Here is a 13,631-nt window from a genome sequence, read left to right as displayed (position 1 = left end):
CTCTAAATCAAAATGTAAGTAATATGTACAATACCTGCCAACACACTTTTATCACACACTCACACATTAAATATGACAAACACACACTGTGTGCTGCCTCAGTCAGCCTGTCACTCACACACATTCATCAGACTGTTTGTTAATCCAACAACCGATCAATCAAACTTAATGATTTCTTTAAACCAACACATTGACCTATGGACCGCTGCAGACAAGTGATGTTAATAGTATAGCTCAACATATCAGTGCCTTTTTGGACATCAATATCCATTATAGGTACACCAGCTTTAATTATTCAATACCAAGAGTATGTACTGAACCGTTATCGAATGCTAGGGCTCCCTTTTTCCCTTAATGGCTTTGTAGTCGATTCAACTGAGGCCAGGATTTGCTGCTTTACTAAAAACAAAGATTAAACACCCTGAAATCTGAGTTCCTCGTAGAAGTAAACCTGATTAAAGTGTGAATACTCATTCAGTTATATTCACGCCCATATATTCAGTTCTCAAACCAGAATAAGATTTTAATCTCTTTAGCATCTTCATAACAAAGTCCCTCTCTCCTGTAAACAGTTCTGAATCTGTCTCCTTCCTCTCCATGCAGCATTTTCAGTGCACCATCCAGGCGTTACAGGATGAGCTCAGGATCCAGCGAGACCTCAACCAGCTCCTTCAGTCCGACTACTCCGAGTCCGGTCACCTGGGAAACCATTCCATCTCCCCTCAGGAAATGACAGAGGAGAACTTCCTGCGTCTCCACGGCGAGTACGAGCGCCACGTGAAAGAGCTCTTCCTCCTGAGAAAGACGGTGGAGGAGATGGAGCTGAGGATAGACACACAGAAACACACACTAACTGCCAGGTGAAGTGAGACCTTTACTGCGTCGTGATTCCAGGGGCCTCTCGCTGGCATTTGAGGCTGCTGAAGTGCAAAGTGTAACTTTAAATCTACTCTTCTGTAACAGGGATGAATCTATAAAGAAGCTCCTGGAAATGTTGCAGAGCAAAGGCCTGTCGTCACGGGCAACCGAGGAGGACCATGAGCGGACGAGGCGATTGGCCGATGCTGAGATGACCATCCACCAACTGGAGGGGCTGCTGGAGCAACGAGACAAGGAGATGCTACAACTCAGAGAGGTTTGTGTGTGATTGTGTCTGCATGTGACCCGCCAAGAAGAAACAAAGTGCATTCAAGCATTCCCGTGTGTGTGTGGGTGTGTGCAGAACAAACCGTCATATCCAGGCAAAGCCCAGGCTGCTCCCACTCATAATTCACTTTTAATACAACACATGGATGCACACCAGTTCCTTTTTTATCTCTCTTCTTATATCTTTCAGTGGTCTTAACTCTCCTTTCATCAGCGTGTTGTTTTATACAGCACCTCCCTCTAGTGGACAGATGTTGTCAATGAACAACAAATGAACAAATGTAGACATGAAACCTTTCAGTAACAAATGCTATTTTCATTATAAAAAATACCCTTGATTGTCTTTTCATTTGTATGTCTTGAACATGTCGGATGGCTGTTCATTTACCAAACAGGAAATAAGTAAAGTAAGGAGGACATAATCTAGGGTAAGGAATAATTATGTAGTGGATCGCAAGAAAAGTTTTAAGAGCCACCAGGTTGACAACTGTTTCAGTTTCTCTGAAAACATGCAAAGCAACTGTTCTCAGACTAACCTTTCTTTTATGACCGGCAACTAATGCAGGGCCACAGCTGTGAGGAGGAAACACACACACACACACACACACACACACACACACACACACACACACACACACACACACACACACACACACACACACACACACACACAATGAACCATAGGCAGCAAATGACTGAGAAACAGAGGCTGCAAGAGGATTTTGTCTCTGAACATTTTTAAAACGCTAACATTCCTACTCACTAACACATGTTCTCTGGCCCAAATTGCTTCACATTGCATCAGAGTGCTGGACAGAGTTCCTGTTTTTGGACAGTATTTGACAACAGATTATTTTTATTGCCAAGCAGATGACACCTCAGAAAAACAGGACAAAGAATATGCAACATCTGGAGGATAGTTTCAGAAATACACGTAGAAGTATCAATTGTGCATTTGTCTTGCACACGTCCTGCTACTCTGCTATTTCTCTAATTAACAGACAAATCCCTGCAGCTATTTTCAGAAAAATACTGGAGCTGATCTGCAGCAGTGAAATGTCTTGACTTCTCTATGAGAAGAAAGACGAGCTGTAAAAACAAATTCAGTATTATTAACAAAGTAATTAATAGTGATTACATTTCACGTTACATCTCCTTTTAGAAGATCTGATCTCAACAGCTTGTGGTAACCAAATGAGGGAATACCTAAGTGTGTGTGTGTCTGTGTGTGCATGTGTGTGTGTGTGTGTCTGTGTGTGTGTGTGCTCGTGTGCTCTGAGCATTCAGTATGCTAGCGCCTGAAGCCACCCTACTCCCCCTTTCATAAACGTGTGTTTCTGTGCTTCTGCTCGTGCATTAGCTGTGTGTGTCAGCCCCTAAGTATGTTTCCTCCAAAGAGAGGCAGTGATGCATACACTGCTGCGTCCTCCCCTCTGCTTTCACTCCCTCCCTCTCTCCTACTCTCTCCCCCTGTCCATTCTTTTTCTTTTTGTGCCTTTATATCCTAACCCCAATCGCCCCCCCATGTCTATCCCCCTTTGCTCTCACTTCATTTGACTTGTGAGTTTTGATGCTGTTACAACAGCCAGACGTATAGGACTTCATTGAAAAATAGGCTGGTTCAGGGAATTCTTAGGGAATCTTGCAAGTTTTCTGAACAGAAATCGAGTTTAGTTCTTGTTTTTGTCAGTGATTATCACTGTACGCTGCTCTGGGAGCTTGAAACTGGCACCCTGATGTTGGATTTTCAAGCCTTTGAGGCCATAAGACTGGATTTCATCATAATTGATTTGTTTTTTCAATTTAGAATTTTTTAAATTGTAGGCCATCCTAGATGTCTTTGAATTTGAAGACTTCAAAGCTGGGAGCTTATTAATTGCATTAGCATCATTTGAGACTGTCACGTTGGATCATTCCTCCACATTAGAGGCTTGGACAGTGTGAGCTTAGTTAGCAGCGCTCCTCACAGTCTGAAGGATGTGGGACGGACGGATCGACCCGAGGATGCTGAAAGCCCCTGCGAGAAGGAGACACTTCATTCCTGTCTCCCCCTCCATCCCCATCTCCCCTTCGTTTCCAGTTACTCCCTCCATCCCTATTCCCCCTACATACCATGTGTCTCCCACCTTTCAACCCTCTCCTCCTTTCTCCCCCAAACGCCATCACCAACTGTGTTCGTCTGACTCCTTCCCCGCGCCTTCCCCTCGTTGCCTCCGCCGCTCTGTCCACACCGTCGTCTTCCCATCCTCCTGTCCTCCCCACCGTCCCTCTTTTGTCTTCGCCTCCCCCGTCCATCCTGCCTTGCAGCACTCGCCGTCCTTCCCTGCTCCCGCTCCACGGCCTACTCCGGCCATTCAGCCCTCCCTCCACCCCCCTCCATCCGTTGCTGTTGCCTTCTGTCCTCCCACACGACCATCTCCTCCCTCCCTCCGACCCCCTGTGTCCCCCGTCCTCCTGCCTGCTGACCAGCGAGGTTTGTGTGTCCCTCAGGAGCTGCACCGGAGATACGAGGCAGCTCCAGAATCAACCAAGACCAAGGCCTTGCAGACGGTCATTGAAATGAAGGTAAATGTATCAATGATTGCTGCATGGACATGTTTGTCGCCATCACTTTATCCCAGAGTATTACAGAACCAGAGAAAATACATTTATGTCTGGAAACCCATTAATGCTGTAGTAAGCTGTACATACTGTACAGTAGCTACTATTTGTGATGAAAGATTCTTCAAAAGATGATTTCTTTGAAACTCCCAAACCTTGATATCGTCCTCAAATATCCACTTTATAATGCGCTATATAATTTATTTTAATATAACTATAATGTTGTCTTTTAATACTATGATTTAAAACACATAGCATAAAACCATACAGTACATTCATCTAAAAAAAGATTGACTTTATTAACTACTTTACCAAAAAACATTTAAATTCCCAATATTTTTTTTCTAATTGCTCCCTCTGGTGGTGGCACAGATGTTTATCCACTGTATTACCAGGACAAATGAATGGGTAAACTTAAAGAATTGAAGAGTACATAACAAAAACAGGTTCATAGTTGTTCAATGTCAGCGTCTTTATTTTTACACTGCATTTCTGTTATAATGATGATTTACAAACATTCTGTTGTAACTCAGTATTAGACTTTCCTGCCTTAAACATCATGTTCCATCCCTTATTTTCTCTGTCGAGCTAATGTTACCTTCATATGTTTTTTTTTTTTTAATATTCCACAAAATATTTAAATTGCAGTATTTATGACCCAGGTTTAGTTGACTACACCTGGTCTCTTACCTTAACATGTTGATGTCCTGCCAGGATGCCAAGATCAGCTCGATGGAGCGCGGCCTGAGAGAGCTGGAGGACGAGGTGAACATGCTCAAGTCCAACGGAGCTCTGAGCAGCGAGGAGAGGGAGGAGGAGATCAAACAAATGGAGGTCTACAGATCCCACTCCAAGTTCATGAAGAACAAGGTGACACCTTCACACACTCACACACAAGCTCACACATCAACGCACGTGTAATGTCTTTTTTTGTGTTTCAAAAGATTGCAGGACTATGCTTCCTGGGTATTAATTTGACTTCTTTACAGCTTTAGTCTCAGGAACAGACTTTTTTTCCTCTTTTCTATATCCTCAATGAAACTTTTAATGGTTGTTTATGTGAGAAAACCTGTGGAATTAAGGCCCTGGTAACCGAAAACAATTCACGGCTATCAAAGAAGAGTATATATTATTCCTAAAGACCTTTTTTACAGGCACAAACCAATTACCAGCTTGTATTATGAATGAAAACCTATTGTAGTTGATCATATATCATGTATGAAATGAAAGGTGTTTTCATGCATCTTTTCAGCATGTGAGGTGAATGGACGTGCGGTTTGTGGTGTTCTGTTAATGTTGTGGCTGATCTGTTTTGGTCGTGGTGACGCCTTCCTCTCCTGCCAGGTTGAGCAGCTGAAGGAAGAGCTAACTCTCAGCCAATCAGAGAAGGAGGAGCTAAGGCAACGAGCCAATGAGCTCCAGCGGGAGATGTCTGCAGTAAGAGACACGCCTGTGTGTCTGCGTGCTCTTTCTAACCCTCTCATTATTTCTGTCTCTCAGGTAGACTGAGTAACGGCTGCTGCTTGAGTAGATGTGTAGATTCCTAGCAACTATAACTCTATTCAACCATACTCATGTGTTCAAACCAACAGATGAGGGGGTCTTCACTTCCTGTTCTGTCTATGAACAGCACTAGTGTTTCAAGCACTTTTATAAACACTCTGCTCTGTTACAGTATGCTCACTATCTTTAGCCTGCTTGTTTTCTTCTTGCATGAGGTTCCTCTCAACTAGCGTCTTGAAATAGTTTGCGCATTAGTTTATTTTACTGCATTTCTTGTGTGGTTTGGGTCCATTCTTTTTGTGTCATGTTAAATTTACAACAAAAAATCACTACCAGTTACCTAATTTATCAGCATTAACTAGGAGATTGGAAATTTTACTCAAATTGCAATATAGACTCGGGCAATATACAACAGTTCAGTGAGCACAAAACATGATAAAATAAAATATAAATTCTGAATTTAGTATTTATCTATTTATTTTGCACAAGGACCATGCACTCATTACAATAATCTCATAAAAAAGAAGAGATGCTTTATGCTAGATTTCAGCTAGTAGCTCATTTCCATCTGCAGTCCTTAGGCAGGTACAGGTACGTGCCAACACACGTTATTGTTCAGATTTATTAAAAACTTGGTTTGTTACAGATCCAAATGAAATATCATAACAGGATCATTTTAAAATCCTTTTTCAATAACAATATGAAATATGTTTTCATGTTTTTTTCCCCTTGTTTCTTTATAATTTGGGCTAACTGAAAGAATGGACCATGACCCTCTACTACAACACGTATAAGTAGTTAGTACGCACATCATATGATTTATTAGTTGTGTAATACTGCAATACTTCTTGCTTTTGTCTCGAACTGTTTGCTTTTCAGGTGAGAAATTATGAACAACAATAGATATTCCTTCAGAAAAAAGTCCTAAATGTGTCTTCATTATAATTGATAAAACTAATAATGTTCTATTAGTCATCTACAACAGGGGTTAAGAGAAATGGCTAAAAAAGTGGAGCACAACTTAAAAACAAGAGTGAAGTCATTGTAATAGTAGGCATTTAGCCCATTCTTGTACATACTCTGTCTTTCACTTCTTTCTTATCTTCGTGTGTGTGTATGTGTGTGTTACTCAGATGGAACAGGCAAAGCAGGATCTGGGTCGTAAGGACAGCGAGCTTTTGGCTTTCAGGACCAAACTTGAAACTCTTAACAACCAGTTTTCTGACAGCAAACAACACGTGGACGTACTGAAGGAGTCCCTCACTGCCAAGGAACAGAGAGCCGCTATACTGCAGACTGAGGTACAGTTACTCTAACACTGGAATAAGTAGTGTAACTATTACTCATCACAAGCAAATCCATCTTTAGTTTGGAAATTCTCGTCCTGGTTAACTTTTAGTTTTGTGTTTGAGCACAGGTGGATGCGCTGCGTCTCCGTCTCGAGGAAAAGGAATCCCTCCTCTCTAAAAAGAGTCAGCAGATATCAGAGATGACGGACGAGAAAAGCACTCATCAGGGAGAGATCAGCGACCTCAAAGACATGCTGGATGTCAAGGAGCGCAAAGTGAACGTGCTGCAGAAGAAGGTAAGAAAACACTCCAAAACAAGCTGGAGTTCAAGGCTCACACACTCTTTGCTGTGTTGTTGCACTGCGTGTCTCACAGATGGCAAATAAACACGGTAATACTGCGATTGGATTTCCTATTGGAGACATTTAATGCGCATATGGGGCTCTGTTTTGGTTGTTCTGTTTAGCCATTCCTGCTAACTTACACACAGCTTTATTTTAAATACATTGGTGTCCCTTCCACTGAAATTGTAAAACTCGCCACATCATACAGTGGGGTATTTAGTCAGCCACCAATTGTGCAAGTTCTCCAATTTAAAAAGATGAGAGAGGCCTGTATTTTTTATCATAGGTACACTTCAACTATGAGAGACAGAATGAGAAATAAAATCCAGAAAATCACATTGTAGGATTTTTAAAGAATTTATTTTCAAATTACTGTGGAAAATAAGTATTTGGTCAATAACAAAAGTTAATCTCAATACTTTGTTATATACCCTTTGTTGGCAATGACAGAGGTCAAACGTTTTCTGTAAGTCTTCACAAGGTTTTCACACACTGTTGCTGGTATTTTGGCCCATTCCTCCATGCAGATCTCCTCTAAAGCAGTGATGTTTTGGGGCTGTCGCTGGGCAACACGGACTTTCAAATCCCTCCAAAGATTTTCTATGGGGTTGAGATCTGGAGACTGGCTAGGCCACTCCAGGACCTTGAAATGCTTATTACGGAGCCACTCCTTCGTTGCCCTGGCGGTGTGTTTGGGATCATTGTCATGCTGAAAGACCCAGCCACGCTTCATCTTCAGTGCCCTTGCTGATGGAAGGAGGTTTTCACTCAAAATCTCACGATACATGGCCCCATTCATTCTTTCCTTTACACGGATCAGTCGTCCTGGTCCCTTTGCAGAAAAACAGCCCCAAAGCATGATGTTTCCACCCCCATGCTTCACAGTAGGTATGGTGTTCTTTGGATGCAACTCTGCATTCTTTCTCCTCCAAACACGACGAGTTGAGTTTTTACCAAAAAGTTCTATTTTGGTTTCATCTGACCATATGACATTCTCCCAATCCTCTTCTGGATCATCCAAATGCCCTCTAGCAAACTTCAGTCGGGCCTGGACATGTACTGGCTTAAGCAGGGGGACACGTCTGGAACTGCAGGATTTAAGTCCCTGGCGGCGTAGTGTGTTACTGATGGTAGCCTCTGTTACTTTGGTCCCAGCTCTCTGCAGGTCATTCACTAGGTCCCCCCGTGTGGTTCTGGGATTTTTGCTCACCGTTCTTGTGATCATTTTGACCCCACGGGGTGAGATCTTGCGTGGAGCCCCAGATCGAGGGAGATTAGCAGTGGTCTTGTATGTGTTCCATTTTCTAATAATTGCTCCCACAGTTGATTTCTTCACACCAAGCTGCTTACCTATTGCAGATTCAGTTTTCCCAGCCTGGTGCAGGTCTACAATTTTGTCTCTGGTCTCCTTTGACAGCTCTTTGGTCTTGGCCATAGTGGAGTTTGGAGTATGACTGTTTGAGGTTGTGGACAGGTGTCTTTTATACTGATAACGAGTTCAAAAAGGTGCCATTAATACAGGTAACGAGTGGAGGACAGAGGAGCCTCTTAAAGAAGAAGTTACAGGTCTGTGAGAGCCAGAAATCTTGCTTGTTTGTAGGTGACCAAATACTTATTTTACCGAGGAATTTACCAATTCATTCATTAAAAATCCTACAATGTGATTTCCTGGATTTTTTTTTCTCATTCTGTCTCTCATAGTTGAGGTATACCTATGATAAAAATTACAGGCATCTCTCATCTTTTTAAATGGGAGAACTTGCACAATTGGTGGCTGACTAAATACTTTTTTGCCCACTGTATATACAGACTGACTCTTAGGCTGCAACAAAAACCTGGGACTCGAGACGAGGTATGAATATAACAATAACAGGTATACTTTAAGAAACAAGGATCAATAGTCACAGGAACGTGGCTCAATACGCTTAAAAAAAAATGCTGTATAATTATTGCCTTAAGCTGTCACGGAAAAATAATGGATCATATCATGAAGATGTGAAGAATTTACTCTTGACTGAAAACTGCATTTACAAGTATATGATGCTGCCATGTGAAACTACAACCACTAGATGGAGCTGTAACACAGGGTTTGGTTTGGGAGCTGAAGCAGAGAGACAGACAGACAGACACACACAAACACAGGCAAGAAGACATCCCGCCATCTAAGAGTTACAAGAGCCTTCTGCATATATATATTTATTTCGTCTGCTTTTCAATCTGTTTTTGTGTGTGAATCTTTACGGTAATTGTTGTGATGACACAGTGTAGGGCGGTGGTGGCAAAGTCCATAGGGGCTTGGCCTGGGAACTGGAAGGTCACCAGTTCAAGTCCCCGAAAGACCAAGTTGTTACCGTGGTGTCCCTGAGTAAGGCTCCGTTCCCTACACTGCTCCCCGGGTGCTGTAAATAATGGCAGCCCACTGCTCCTAGTACTAGGATGGGTTAAATGCAGAGGACCAATTTCACTGTATGTGACTAATAAAGAAGGTTTCATCCTCCGATTCTATCTGACACACAACAACAAACAGTGTTTTTAGGGTAAGCAAGGGTTCAGGTTCATGTTTTTATGCAGCTAAGAAATTAAGTGTAAAAATCCCATCAAATAGAAAAATAAAAACCCATCCTCTACCCTTTTCCCCCAGTCCCTTGAGTTGTCACTTGTAGGAAAAACGTAGAGTGTGAGCAGATAATTGATAGAGACAATCAAGCAGACAGACATAAAGCAGGACGGAGGGGGGGGGGGGGGGGGGGGGGGAGACACAGTGTGTGTTGGAAATCAGATGCATACTAATGAGTTCCTCCTGTTCAATAAATGATGTCCTCTGCCGTCTTCAAATAGAATACAGTCCGGTGTCTGAGAGGGAGCCGCTGCTGGCTCCTCCTACATCTCATCTGTGCTTTCATAAATCCTATTTTATTTAAATAACATGTGGAAAAACTAAAAATATCTTTCTTACTTGCTCTCCACATCCATCCCTCCTTACCTGTCGTTATATGTTAGTCATGAAGGGAAATTACCAGGAGGGCACATTATTATTCATTCTTCTGATCTCCCATCATCCTCTCCTCTTTGTTATTTAATGTGTTTCTCTGTGAGGAACACCGTGACATAGATGCAGAGACAGTTTATTAATTTGTTAACATATTACAGTCATTAATAGAGACGTTTTTGGGGACTTAAATAGGGTGTGTGTGGGTTTGTTAATACTGTATAGAACCGTGTGTGTCAGGCATCCAGCAGTTGTCAGTTTCAGGAAGTGCAGACGGATCAAAGAGTCTCTCTGCCGCTCAATGTCAAGTGTGTGTGTGAGAGAGGATGAGGTGTCAGTCAAGCTGTCAGGTGAACGGTTGATTAATGAGGTGCTGGAAGTGTTTGACTGTACGAACACACACACACACACACACACACACACACACACACACACACACACACACACATACACACATACACACACACACACACACACACACACACACACACACACACACACACACACACACAATCTCCACAGTACTGTAAATGTGTGCGGCTCACCTACGGCGGAGTCAAAGGTTGCATACCAATCTGACTTTCTATTTTTTTTATGACGGGTTGTCAATCGCTTGATTTCCTTTCTCTCAGGCGAAGCAAAAGAAAGAGAGACAGGAAGAGAGGAGAGGTTTTTTCTACCATCCAAGTTCCCACATTACATTAGCCCTCTGATTTCTCCTCAATATGTTATTTCTGTGCTGCTCAGTCTTTTTTCCAATTCCATTTTTTAATGAATACCGCAAAGTTGACACAGCTCCTTATCTGTGTCTGTGATCTCACTCAGGGAGAAAAGAGTGAGTCCTTTAGTCATTTCTGCTGATTTTGTGTTTTAACAGAAAATTAATCAAGGAGGAGGAGGCAGGGAGAAGGGGAGAATAGATGGCGGTACAGAGAGTGTGTATTCAGAGAAACAGTTAGAGGTTGGTGTCTGACAGCACAGCGGCCTTTTCATATGTTCAAAATCTCAAGATGGAATCACATTCAACACCATGTACTAGAAATTGTGTTTTGTATTCAAGACATTGATTTTTCTGTTTTTATGACCCAAAGATTCATTGATTTGAAGTCAGTGCGAGAGAAAACAGGAGGGTGGGGTGGTTGTGTATGTTTATTGACTGCCAGAGAAAGATTAGAAAAGTGTTAGTTAGATACAGTGGGGCAAAAAAGTATTTAGTCAGCCACCAATTGTGCAAGTTCTCCCATTTAAAAAGATGAGAGAGGCCTGTAATTTTTTATCATAGGTATACCTCAACTATGAGAGACAAAATGAGAAAAAAAAAATCCAGGAAATCACATTGTAGGATTTTTAAAGAATTTATTTTCAAATTATTGTGGAAAGTAAGTATTTGGTCAATAACAAAAGTTCATCTCAATACTTTGTTGTATACCCTTTGTTGGCAATGACAGAGGTCAAACGTTTTCTGTAAGTCTTCACAAGGTTTTCACACACTGTTGCTGGTATTTTGGCCCATTCCTCCATGCAGATCTCCTCTAAAGCAGTGATGTTTTGGGGCTGTCGCTGGGCAACACGGACTTTCAACTCCCTCCAAAGATTTTCTATGGGGTTGAGATCTGGAGACTGGCTAGGCCACTCCAGGACCTTGAAATGCTTCTTACGAAGCCACTCCTTCGTTGCCCTGGCGGTGTGTTTGGGATCATTGTCATGCTGAAAGATCCAGCCACGCTTCATCTTCAGTGCCCTTGCTGATGGAAGGAGGTTTTCACTCAAAATCTCACGACACATGGCCCCATTCATTCTTTCCTTTACACGGATCAGTCGTCCTGGTCCCTTTGCAGAAAAACAGCCCCAAAGCATGATGTTTCCACCCCCATGCTTCACAGTAGGTATGGTGTTCTTTGGATGCAACTCTGCACTCTTTCTCCTCCAAACACGACGAGTTGAGTTTTTACCAAAAAGTTCTATTTTGGTTTCATCTGACCATATGACATTCTCCCAATCCTCTTCTGGATCATCCAAATGCCCTCTAGCAAACTTCAGACGGGCCTGGACATGTACTGGCTTAAGCAGGGGGACACGTCTGGAACTGCAGGATTTAAGTCCCTGGCGGCGTAGTGTGTTACTGATGGTAGCCTCTGTTACTTTGGTCCCAGCTCTCTGCAGGTCATTCACTAGGTCCCCCCGTGTGGTTCTGGGATTTTTGCTTACCGTTCTTGTGATCATTTTGACCCCACGGGGTGAGATCTTGCGTGGAGCCCCAGATCGAGGGAGATTAGCAGTGGTCTTGTATGTCTTCCATTTTCTAATAATTGCTCCCACAGTTGATTTCTTTACACCAAGCTGCTTACCTATTGCAGATTCAGTTTTCCCAGCCTGGTGCAGGTCTACAATTTTGTCTCTGGTCTCCTTTGACAGCTCTTTGGTCTTGGCCATAGTGGAATTTGGAGTATGACTGTTTGAGGTTGTGGACAGGTGTCTTTTATACTGATAACGAGTTCAAAAAGGTGCCATTAATACAGGTAACGAGTGGAGGACAGAGGAGCATCTTAAAGAAGAAGTTACAGGTCTGTGAGAGCCAGAAATCTTGCTTGTTTGTAGGTGACCAAATACTTATTTTACCGAGGAATTTACCAATTCATTCATTAAAAATCCTACAATGTGATTTCCTGGATTTTTTTTTCTCATTTTGTCTCTCATAGTTGAAGTGTACCTATGATAAAAATTACAGGCCTCTCTCATCTTTTTAAATGGGAGAACTTGCACAATTGGTGGCTGACTAAATACTTTTTTGCCCCACTGTATATTAAGAAATGATGATTCACTACAAGGAAGTTTGAATGTTAATAATATTATTTGATTGTCAGACTGGCTGTATTCAGCGTAATAAGTGGTGCCTTTTTTAATGAACAATATTTTCTGAATCATCTTTTTTTGTCGCTGTTACATTTAAAGTCTGGAAAATTGGACAGGACAATATTATATATAATATTATAATATAAGACAATTGTTGGTTATTATAGATGAATGTGTAGCTGCATACAGAGTACATCATTGTTTAAGTTTATACTTATTGTATTAATTCTAGAAAAATATGTGAGTCTTTTCACAGATATTCATTGTGGTTCAGACTTCTTATTTAGGCTAATTTCATTATATGTATTTTTTTGTATAATTCTTTTTTTTTAACTATGGGGGTTTAAATACTTTACATTTAAGATTTCAACATTTCAAAAACGTTGACAACAAAAATAATAATACAAAAATAAATTAATAAATACAAAAAGATGTAATAAATAAAATGAAAGAAACACATAAAGACAAAGTTGATGAGACGGTTGTCATCACATAATATTGCACCCCCACTTAACCACTCTCTACAGACAAGTTTTTGTTTCCTAACATCTAAGGAAAGCCATTCAATTTAAGCATTTAAAAAATCATTATTGTCCGGGCTCTATACAAGCTGCTGTTTCAGTGCTTTATGTTGGCCGAGTTTGAGAGCAGATAATCTTACACAATCTCATTCTTTGCTAAATAAGTGAACAGTGCATCAAAAACAGCTCTGTTTCTGTGTCTCTGTTCCTCTCTGCAGATAGAGAACCTCCAGGATCAGCTGAGGGATAAAGAGAAGCAGCTGAGCGGACTGAAGGACAGAGTCAAGTCTCTACAGACTGATACCTCCAACACCGACACTGCACTGGGAACACTGGAGGAGGCTCTGGCTGAGAAGGTACACACGCACACACACACACACGCACG

General features: G+C 41.7%; 1 protein-coding gene across 7 annotated transcripts in view; it reads left to right on the top strand.

Moving 5' to 3' along the window:
• Positions 1–13,631, top strand: part of LOC134879245 (ELKS/Rab6-interacting/CAST family member 1-like) — a 115,332-nt gene that overhangs the window by 24,488 nt on the left and 77,213 nt on the right. For 4 of the 7 annotated variants that reach the window (XR_010167813.1, XR_010167814.1, XM_063905647.1 and 1 more), the window contains exons 5-11: positions 604–860; positions 964–1,135; positions 3,637–3,711; positions 4,462–4,617; positions 6,384–6,551; positions 6,668–6,835; positions 13,465–13,602. Coding sequence is in view for 4 of the 7 variants with exons in the window: in XM_063905647.1 (XP_063761717.1) it covers positions 604–860; positions 964–1,135; positions 3,637–3,711; positions 4,462–4,617; positions 6,384–6,551; positions 6,668–6,835; positions 13,465–13,602 (1,134 nt within the window). In the remaining 3 variants the exon portion in view is untranslated. Of the gene's footprint in view, positions 1–603; positions 861–963; positions 1,136–3,636; positions 3,712–4,461; positions 4,618–5,091; positions 5,185–6,383; positions 6,552–6,667; positions 6,836–13,464; positions 13,603–13,631 lie in introns of all 7 variants that reach the window. The other 3 variants (XR_010167812.1, XM_063905645.1, XM_063905644.1) reach the window with 1 other exon arrangement.

This window comes from Eleginops maclovinus, chromosome 17 (genome assembly GCF_036324505.1).
Source record: "Eleginops maclovinus isolate JMC-PN-2008 ecotype Puerto Natales chromosome 17, JC_Emac_rtc_rv5, whole genome shotgun sequence".
In the NCBI taxonomy this organism is placed as follows: domain Eukaryota; kingdom Metazoa; phylum Chordata; class Actinopteri; order Perciformes; family Eleginopidae; genus Eleginops; species Eleginops maclovinus.
Note: the sequence above shows the minus strand (reverse complement) of the source record. Positions and strands in the feature narration are given on the sequence as shown.